This window comes from Panulirus ornatus, chromosome 21 (genome assembly GCF_036320965.1).
Source record: "Panulirus ornatus isolate Po-2019 chromosome 21, ASM3632096v1, whole genome shotgun sequence".
NCBI classification, from domain to species: domain Eukaryota; kingdom Metazoa; phylum Arthropoda; class Malacostraca; order Decapoda; family Palinuridae; genus Panulirus; species Panulirus ornatus.
The window spans coordinates 1400837-1412260 of record NC_092244.1 but is presented as its reverse complement, the minus strand read 5'-3'; the positions used below and the strand labels follow the sequence as shown (position 1 = coordinate 1412260).

Sequence of the window (11424 nt, the reverse complement as noted above, 5' to 3'; positions counted from 1 at the left end):
GGATAGAGTTGTGTGGAGGAGGGTGGATGTGCTGGAAATGAGATGTTTGAGGACAATATGTGGTGTGAGGTGGTTTGATCAAGTAAGTAATAAAAGGGTAAGAGAGATGTGTGGTGATAAAAAGAGTATGGTTGTGAGAGCAGAAGAGGGTGTTTTGAAATGGTTTGGTCACATGGAGAGAATGAATGAGGAAAGATTGACCAAGAGGATATATGTGTCAGATGTGGAGGATGAGTGAGGAAAGATTGACCAAGAGGATATATGTGTCAGATGTGGAGGGAACAAGGAGAAGTGGGAGACCAAATTGGAGGTGGAAAGATGGAGTGAAAAAGATTTTAAGTGATCGGGGCCTGAACATGCAGGAGGGTGAAAGGCATGCAAGGAATAGAGTGAATTGGAACGATGTGGTATACCGGGGTCGCCGTGCTGTCAATGGATTGAACCAGGGCATGTGAAGCATCTGGGGTAAACCATGGAAAGTTCTGTGGGGCCTGGGGGGCCTGGGTGTGGAAAGGGAGCTGTGGTTTCAGTGCATTATCACATGACACCTAGAGACTAAATGTGAACGAAAGTAGCCTTTGTTGTCTTTTCCTAGTGCTACCTCGTGCACATTTGGGGGGAGGGGGGTGGTTATTTCATGTGTGGCGGGGTGGCGATGGGAATGAATAAAGGCAGACAGTATGAATTATGTGCATGTATATGTATGTATATGTCTGTGTGTGTACATATATGCATATGTTGAGATTTTTTTTTTTTTTTGCTTTGTCGCTGTCTCCCGCGTTTGCGAGGTAGCGCAAGGAAACAGACGAAAAAAATGGCCCAACCCACCCCCATACACATGCCTTGATTCAATCCACTGACAGCACGTCAACCCCGGTATACCACATCGCTCCAATTCACTCTATTCTTTGCCCTCCTTTCACCCTCCTGCATGTTCAGGCCCCGATCACACAAAATCTTTTTCACTCCATCTTTCCACCTCCAATTTGGTCTCCCTCTTCTCCTCGTTCCCTCCACCTCCGACACATATATCCTCTTGGTCAATCTTTCCTCACTCATTCTCTCCATGTGACCAAACCATTTCAAAACACCCTCTTCTGCTCTCTCAACCACGCTCTTTTTATTTCCACACATCTCTCTTACCTTTACGTTACTTACTCGATCAAACCACCTCACACCACACATTGTCCTTAAACATCTCATTTCCAGCACATCCATCCTCCTGCGCACAACTCTATCCATAGCCCACGCCTCGCAACCATACAACATTGTTGGAACCACTATTCCTTCAAACATACCCATTTTTGCTTTCCGAGATAATGTTCTCGACTTCCACACATTCTTCAAGGCTCCCAGAATTTTCGCCCCCTCCCCCACCCTATGATCCACTTCCGCTTCCATGGTTCCATCTGCTGCCAGATCCACTCCCAGATATCTAAAACACTTTACTTCCTCCAGTTTTTCTCCATTCAAACTCACCTCCCAATTGAATTGACCCTCAACCCTACTGTACCTAATAACCTTGCTCTTATTCACATTTACTCTTAACTTTCTTCTTTCACACACTTTACCAAACTCAGTCACCAGCTTCTGCAGTTTCTCACATGAATCAGCCACCAGCGCTGTATCATCAGCGAACAACAACTGACTCACTTCCCAAGCTCTCTCATCCCCAACAGACTTCATACTTGCCCCTCTTTCCAAAACTCTTGCATTCACCTCCCTAACAGCGCCATCCATAAACAAATTAAACAACCATGGAGACATCACACACCCCTGCCGCAAACCTACATTCACTGAGAACCAATCACTTTCCTCTCTTCTTACACGTACACATGCCTTACATCCTCGATAAAAACTTTTCACTGCTTCTAACAACTTGCCTCCCACACCATATATTGTTAATACCTTCCACAGAGCATCTCTATCAACTCTATCATATGCCTTCTCCAGATCCATAAATGCTACATACAAATCCATTTGCTTTTCTAAGTATTTATATTTGTGTGTGGACGTGTATGTATATACATGTGCATGTTGGTGGGTTGGGCCATTCTTTTGTCTGTTTCCTTCGCTACCTCGCTAACGCGGGAGACAGCGACAAAGCAAAATAAATAAAAAAAATAACTGAAAGTTTGATGGATAGTAGAAAAGTAGACAATTTTTTCTTGATGTTGCAAAAGTCTATGATAGAATAAAATATGTAGTGTTAATAAGAAAAAAGTGGCAAGTGAAAATATTAAGGGAAAAATAGGAAAATGGATCAGAATTTTTAACAAATAGCAAATTCAAAGTAGTTGCAAATGGAATGCCTCTGAGGAAGATGTACTGTCTGGGGTACAGCAAGAGACAATTTTAGCTGCAATACTTTGTAATCATGGTTTCAGACACTGATAACGAAGTGAGAGTGTAGGCAGATGTTTTGCTAATAATAGGAGAACAAGGAAAGCAAGAGAGAGCATGGAAGATCAAGAAAAATTTCAGAGAGACCTGTATAATATCTACAGATAGGCAGAAAAGACCAATGGAATTCAATAAAGAGATATTTGAACTTATTAGCAATGGGACAGCTGAGGTAGCACCTGGAAAATAAACAAAAAAGGCCACATTCGTTCACACTCAGTCTAGCTGTCATGTGTAACATACCGAAACCACAGCTCCCCATCCACATCCAGGCCCCACAGACTGGTTCAGTCCATTGACAGTACATTGACCCCAGTATAACACATCACTCCAATTCACTCTATTCCTTGCACGCCTCTTACCCTCCTGTATGTTCAATCCCCAACCGCTCAAAATCTTTTTCACTCCATCCTTCCACCTCCAATTTGGTCTCATGCTTTTCCTTGTTCCCTCCAACTCTGACACATATATCCTCTTTGTCAATCTTTCCTTACTCATTCTCTCCATATGTCCAAACTATTTCAACAAACCCTCTTCTGCTCCCTCAACCACAGTCTATTTATTTCCACAACTCTCTTACCCTTACATTACTCACTTGATCAAACCATCTCATGCCACATATTTTCCTCAAATATTTCGTTTCCAACACATCCACCCTCCTCCGCACAACACCCTATCTACAGCCAATTCATCGCAATCATATAATGTTGTTGGAATTACTATTCCTTCAAACATAACCATTTTTGACCTCCACAATAATGTTCTCTCCTTCCAAACATTCTTCATCGCTCCCAAAACCTTCACCCTCTCCCCCACCTTGTGACTCATTTCTGCTTTCATGGTTCCATTTGCAGCTAACTCCACTCTCAGATATCTACAACACTCCACTTCCTCCAATTTTTCTCCATTCAAACTTACATCCCAACTAACTTGTCCCTCAACCCTACTGAACTATTCACAGTTACTCTCAACTTTCTTCTTTCAAACTTTTTTCCAAATTCAGTCACCAACTTCTGCTGTTTCTCACTCAAATCAGCCACCAGATCTGTATCACTGGCGAACAACAACTGACTCACTTCCCAGACCCTTTCATCCCCAATACACTACATACTCACCTTTTTCTCCAAAACTCTTGCATTTACCTCCCTAACCACCCCATCCATAAACAAACAAAACAACCATGGGGACATCACACACCCCTGCCACAGACTGACCTTCACTGGGAACCAGCCACTCCCCTCTCTTCCTATTGGTACACATGCCTTACATAAATAAAAACTTTTCACTGCTTCTAGCAGCTTACCTCCACACCATATACTCTTAAGACCTTCTACAAAGTGTCTCTATCAACCGTATCATATGCCTTCTCCAGATCCATAAGTGCTATATACAAATCCTTCTGTTTTTATATGTATTCTCACACACATCCTCCAAAGCAAACACCTGATCCACACATCCTCTACCACTCTTGAAACCACACTGCTCTTCCCCAATCTGATGCTCTGTACATGCCTTCACCCTCTCAATCAATACCCTCCCATATAATTTTGCAGGGATACTCAAATAAACTTATACCTCTGTTTGTTTGAGCACTCTCCTTTATCCCCTTTGCCTTTGTACAATGGCATTATGTATGCATTCTGCCAATCTTCAGGCAATTCACAGTGATCCATATATACATTGCATATCCTTACCATCCAACCAACCAACAGCACAATCATCCCTTTTCTTTATAAATTCTGCTGCAATACCATCCAAACCCACTGCCTTGCTGGATTTCACCTTCTGCAAAGTTTTCACTAACTCTTCTCTCTCAACCAAACCATTCTCCCTGACCCTCTCACTTCCCACACCACCCCGACTAAAACACTCTACATTTGCCACTCTATCATCAAACATTCTTAACAAACCTTCAAAATACTCACTCTGTCTCCTCACTTCATCACCACCTGTTATCACTTCTCCTTTGCCCCCTTCACCAATGTTCCCATTTGTTCTCCTTCCTTACAAATGTTATTCACCTATTTCAAAACATCTTTTCATTCTTCCTAAAGTTTAATGATACTCTCTCACTTGCCCTCTTTTTCAACTCTTGCAAAAGGTGAGGGTAAATGGTGTGAGGTGAGAGGGTGAGGAATGAGATGTATTTAGGGAAGCAGTGAAGGCATGTGCAAGAGATGCATGTAGCATGAAAAAGGTGGGAGGTGGGCAGGTTAGAAAGGGTAGTGAGTGGTGGGATGAAGAAGTAAAGTTGTTAGTGAAAGAGAAATGAGAGGCGTTTGGATGATACTTACAAGGAAATAGTGCAAATGACAGGGAGATGTATAAAATAAAATGGCCGGAGGTCAAGAGGATATATTTATTATACTTTATCGTTGTTTCCCATGTCAGCGAGGTAGCACCAGGAGAAAGATGAAGAATGGCCCATCCCCTGATATACACATATATATACGTAAATGCCCATACACACACATATACATAACAACACATACACATTCATATTCACATGTACATATTCTTACTTAACTTGCCTTCATCCATTCCTGACACTACTCCACCCCACAGGAAACAGCATTGCTACCCCCTGCTTAAGCAAGGTAGTGCCAGGAAAACAGACAAAAAAGGCCACATTCATTCACACTCAGTCTGTAGCTGTCATGTGTAATGCACCAAAACCACAGCTCCCTATCCACATCCAGGCCCCAAATACCTTTCCATGGTTTACCCCAGATGTTTCACAAAGCTGAGAAATAAATCTACAGATGAACTTGAACATCTACAGCTTCAAACTGACACAGACAAACTGATGAACTAGGCTCATAAGTGGCAAGTGAATTTTAATATCGATAAGCATAAAGCTTTTCTTATTGGTAGTGAAAATGAAAAGGCAAGCTACAGTATAAATTCTGTTGAACTGCACAAGGTATAGGGAAAAGACTTCAGTGTAACAATCTTTGGTGACATAAAACCAAGTAAGCAGTACATAGAATCAGTGAAAGGAGTGAACAGAGTTCTTGGTTTCATAGGCAGAGCCTGCAAATTTAAGTCCTGGAAAATCATCCTTACTCTTTACAATTCATTGGTTCATCCACATCTTGAATATTGTGTTCAGTTTGGTCATCGTTCCTAAAAAAGAGACATAGACAGAATGAAGAGAGTACAGCATCAAAGCTACTAAGATGATTCCTGGACTGAGAAGCAAATCCTACGAGATGAGACTAATACAACTAGAATCTATTTAGCTTAGAAAAGAGAAGACTAAGAGATAATCTTATACAAGTACTCAAAATGATCAAATGATCTTGATCAGTCAAGTTACCCAAGACTTGATTCAACCGATTTTACTTCTAGTAATGAATACAAACACCCGATTTTACTTCTAGTAATGAATACAAACACGTGGGCAAATGATTTACCTAGAATGAAGCAAAATACTTTTTCTTCAAAAGGACTGTTAACATATGGAATGACTTGCCAAGTAGAGTGACTGAAAGCAGTACTGTAGTTATGTTTAAAAACAGACTTGATATATTCTTGGCTCCAAGTACGTGACCATTATTTGCAGCTCAATAGTTGAAATAACTATATCTGTGAATTATCTGTATGCCTTCTAACTTTTAACACACTATTCTGTGAGTTTCTGATATCTTCCACTACCACAAACAGCCTCAAAAAGACCCAATGGTCTACTGTTGCTGCTTGAATTACTTTGTATCCCTTTGATAACCCTTCTCTGAATGTTTCTGGGTATGTTTCTGCAAGGATCACCCTATTCTGAATATTTCTGTGTACATTTCTGCAAGGATCACCCTATTCTGAATATTTCTGTGTACATTTCTGCAAGGGTCAACCTATTCTGAATGTTTATGGATAAGCTTCAGCAAGAACCACCCTACTTTGAATGTTTCCATTTAAGATTCTGCAAAAATCACCCTCCTCTGAATGTTTCTGGTTTAAATTCTACAAGAATCACCAAACTCTTAATGTGGGAAAGTGGCTTTACACAAAGGAGACAAAGTCAATAAATACCAAGATTATAATCTTTATAAGACAGTACTGTCCCACAGCAAGCCAATAATCTGTACAATGTTGCATCATAGTCGTGGTGCTGGCAGTAAATCCTACTGTAGATATCAAACAGTACAAAATATATTCGTCATAAAAATATACTACAGTATTTACAATATGGCATATAGAAATATGTTCTGATTTTTACACTTCTGATCCCTATGCACTTCACATATCAACATGGAAACCAATTTATGAACTGTAGATAAAACAGTCTAAGAGTACATCAGGACAAAAAAGCAGTGAAAAATATCAACAAATTTTCTTTACATCATTTTTGCCGTCACCTAAATATGTAACACTACATATGTCTCTCCATATTTCTAGAGTAAATACCAATTTAAAAATTTCAAGAACTGTAGCGTAAGAAGATTTACAGGTCTTCGGATATTAGTCACTAATCACAGGAAATAATCTCAAAAGAAGAATATTTTGTAAATCCAAACAATAAAATGGTAACAATATGAACAGTAATTATTTTCAAAGATAAAACAAAAGGTCAGTCAACACATGAGCTGACAGTCATTCCTAAATGATTAGTCAAGACCTGCTGATATACATTTAACACTAATAAACCTTCATTGAATGTTCAAAAAGTGATGCTAGGTCATCTTCGCTCTGCTCACGTGGTGCCAGTTTAGTTACACGGTGCTGAAATTATTCATCACAATTAGTAATTATCAAAATGTATGGTAATTATCAAAATGTATGAATGATCAATATTGAACATTTACATAATAACCTGAAAAAGTTAACAGGTGGGAAATCTAATAACTTTCTGAGTGAAGGTTAGTGCAATGGTGAGTATAGAAAAAAAAATTATATAACACGTTTGAAAGACAGGTCGAAAGGGAGCAATTTAGAAAAAGTGGCTTGTTTACAAAGGTGCATGGAGGGACTGAGTGAAGAAAGAAATAGGGAGCAAGATGCCCCTGTCATAACAAGTACTCTGCATGACTGACTGACCAGAAGCACCTTTTTGAGCAAGTGACTCTGCATGACTGACTGACCAGATGCCCCTGTTATAGTAAGTAACTCTGCATGACTGACTGACCAAATACATATTCATAATTAGTATGATCTTAACCCGTGGTTATCCTGGTCTTCCCCTTGGTTATTATGGTCTTCCTCTTGGTTACTAGTTTCCCCCTTGGTTATCATGGTCTTCCCCTTGGTTACTACGGTCTTCCCCCTCGGTTACTACGGTCTTCTCCCTTGGTTACTATTGTTTCCCCCTTGGTTATTATGGTCTTCCTCTTGGTTACTAGTTTCCCCCTTGGTTATCATAGTCTTTCCCTTGGTTACTACAGTCTTCCCCCTTGGTTACTACGGTCTTCTCTCTTGGTTACTATTGTTTCCCCCTTGGTTATTATGGTGTTCCTCTTGGTTACTATGGTTTCCCCCTTGGTTACTATGGTCTTCCTCTTGGTTACTATGGTTTCCCCCTTGGTTATTATGGTCTTCCCCCTTGGTTACTACGGTCTTCTATCTTGGTTACTATCGTTTCCCCCTTGGTTATTATGGTCTTCCTCTTGTTTACTATGGTTCCCTGTGGTTATTGTGGTCTTCCCCTTGGTTACTACAGTCTTCCTCCTTGGTTACTGTGGTCTTCTCCCTTAGTTACTATTGTTTCCCCACTTGGTCATTATGGTCTTCCTCTTGGTTACTATGGTTTCCCCTTCGTTATTATGGTCTTCCCCTCATTACAATTATCTTCCCCCTAGTCATTATGGTCATCCCCTTGGTTACTATTGTCTTCCCTCTTGGTTACTATGGTCTTCCTCTTGGTTATTATGGTCTTTCCTTTGGTTTCTAAGGTTTTCCCCTTCATTATTATGATCTTTCCCTCAGTTACTATAGATTTCCCCTTGGTCATCGTGGCCTTCCCTTTGGTTATCATGGTCTTCCCTTTGGTTATCATGGTCTTCCACTTGGTTACTAAGGTCTTCCCCTTGGTTACAATGGCCTTTCCCTTGGTTATCATGGTTTTCTCCTTGGTTACTATGGTTTTATCTAGGTTTCCACATAGGATTATTCTTTTCTAAAATGGTCCTGTGCACTGATCAACTTCCAAGATACAAAAGCACTTTCCTATATGCCATAATCACTTTTTGGTTACAAAATTTTATTTACTACTGAGTAAATCACCTGTGGCAATGTTCCGTTGACTAGTCCAGGAATATCTTCTGTTGTATACCCTAAAGCTTCCAGGCCATTGTCAATTTTCAGGTCCTCCATATAGCCACGGAGTACATCAGCTAAAACCAGACCTATAAGTAAATCAGAAATGGCTAAAATAATTCTTTTTTGAAAGGGTTTGCATTGCTTAACATCAAAAAATTAATATCTAAGTAATTCTCACACTGGTATTCACATATACACACTGAAAACACCGTGCCATAACGTTTTCTGTTTCTTCCATATTAGTCTTACTTCCATTCCTACATTCACTCTTCTGTTAAACACTTTATATATAAACCCTAGGGCCCATTTTATGGGGTTCCTGCATGTACATAATTGCTTGCCTTCATCCATTCCTTTCACTACCCTACCACACAGGAAATAGCATTGCTACCTCCCACTTCAGCAAAAATATCAAAAAATAACTGAGTAACTCTCACACCTGGTATTCACATATACACACTGAAAACACCGTGCCATAATGTTTTCTGTTTCTTCCATATCAGTCTTACTTCCATTCCTATATTCACTCTTCTCTTAAACACTTCATATATACACCCTAGGGCCCATTTTATGGAGTTCCTGCATGTACATATTCATACTTGCTTGCCTTCATCCATTCCTTTCACTACCATGCCACATAGGAAATAGCATTGCTACCTCCCACTTCAGCAATGTAGCACCAGGAAAACAGACAAAAAGGTCACATTCGTTCACACTCAGTCTCTAGCTGTCATGTGTAATGCACCAAAACCACAGCTCCCTATCCACATCCAGGCCCCACAGACCCTTCCATGGTTTACGCCAGACACGTCACATGCCCTGATTCAGTCCATTGACAGCACGTTGATCCCGGTATACCACATCATTCCAATTCACTCTATTCCTTGCACATCTTTCACCCTCCCGTGTGTTTAGGCCCCGATGGCTCAAAATATTTTTCACACCATCCTTCCGCCTACAATTTGGTCTCCTGCTTCTCCTTGTTCCCTTCACGTCTGACACATATAACCTCTTTGTCAATCTTTCCTCACTCATTCTTCACCTCTGACACATATATCCTCTTTGTCAATCTCTCCTCACTCATTCTCTTCATATGTCCAAACCATTTCAACACACACCCTCTTCTGCTCTCAACCGCACTCTTTTTATTTCCACACATCTCTCTTACCCTTTCATTACTTACTCAATCAAACCACCTCACACCACATATTGTCCTCAAACATTTAATTTCCAACACATCTACCCTCCTCCACACATAGCTCATGCCTCGCAACCATACAGTATTGTTGGACCTACTATTCCTTCAAACATACCCATTTTTGCTCTTCGAGATAACATTCTCTCCTTTCACACATTCTTCATCGCTCCCTCCCCCACCCTGTGACTCATTTACGCTTCCATGGTTCCATCTGCTAAGTCCACTCCCAGATAGATATCTCCATTCAAACTTTCATCCCAATTAACTTGTCCCTCAACCCAACTGAACTTAATAATAACCTTGCTCTTATTCACATTTACTTTCAACTTTCTCCTTTCACACACTTTTCCAAACTCAGTCACCAACTTCTGCAGTTTCTCCCTCGAATCAGCCACCATAGCTGCATCTTTGGCAAATAACAACTGACTCACTTGCCAGGCCCTCTCATCCCCAACAGACTGCATATTCACCCCACTCTCCAAAACTCTTGCATTTACCTCCCTAACCATCCCCTTCCATAAACAAATTAAACAACCATGGGGATGGGGAGAAAGAACACTTCCCACGTATTCCCTGCATGTTGTAGGAGACTAAAAGTGGTGGGAATGGGGGGCTGGAAATCCTCCCCTCCAATTTATACTTTTCCAAAAGAAGGAACACAGAAGGGGGCCAAGTGAGGATTTTCCCTGAGGCTCAGTCCTCTGTCCTTGACTATAAATGGGAAATGGCGAATATGTATGAAAAAGAAAATACAAATGGATGTGAACAGGGAGCTGTAGTTTGAGTGCATTACATATGACAGCTAGAGACTGAGTGTGCATGAATGTGGCCTTCTTTGTCTGTTTTCCTAGCACTACCTCACTGAAGCAGGAGGCAGCCTTGCTCTTTCCTCTGTGGCGGGGTAGCGGCGGGAAAGGACTGAAGGCAAGCAAGTATGAATATGTACATGTGTATATACACACCTCAACATTGTGTAATGCACAAGAGGCCCAATGCAAAATCTTATGACCAATCCTGGCTCACTAGTCCTTGCAGCCAGAACGCTGAAGTTTTTCTGGTTATCAAGCATCATGGGACAGAGCTAGCATGCCCAGGGAAACAACCATGAGTTGTCTTTTATCATTAGTTGGAAGTTGATAAGTGTTGATGGTCTACCTGAGTTTGTCCCCTTCTGATATCCTACTGCTGAAAGTTTTCATGGTCTCTAGCCACAATGTGGAAGCAAAAGGACTGACAAATGAGGAAATAGCTGCAATTATTAGTAAGAACAAGGCATAGAGGCCAGTAAGGGATATATTGAAGTGTCGGTGCTAGTGTCTGATCAGTGCAGGTATGGTCATTAAGATTTTGCTACAACAGAGATAAGGCAACATCAAGGTACAAAGGAAGACCTGGAAAGGCTCGAAAGACTTCACCAAGCACACTAACTATCCTGAAAAATCAGCTAGAAGCTAAGACACGTGTGTCAGCACAGGAATTAAAAGAAAAAACCTAAGACTGATTGGTGAAGTGTCAGTAAAGATTGTTCATCAATGCATCCAAACAACCTACACTTCAGTTGCTATCAAGCC

At 40.8% G+C, this 11424-nt stretch overlaps 1 protein-coding gene across 1 annotated transcript in view; it reads right to left on the bottom strand.

Annotated features, from left to right (window-relative positions):
* Nucleotides 1–6429: 6429 nt before the first annotated feature.
* T3dh (Type III alcohol dehydrogenase) overlaps nucleotides 6430–11424 on the bottom strand; it is a 62370-nt gene continuing 57375 nt past the window's right edge. The window contains exons 9-10 of the mRNA XM_071675436.1: nucleotides 8620–8741; nucleotides 6430–7122 (exon numbers count right to left, since the gene is read on the bottom strand). Coding sequence (XP_071531537.1) covers nucleotides 7039–7122; nucleotides 8620–8741 — 206 coding nt within the window. The 3' untranslated portion in view covers nucleotides 6430–7038. The remainder of the gene's footprint in view (nucleotides 7123–8619; nucleotides 8742–11424) is intronic.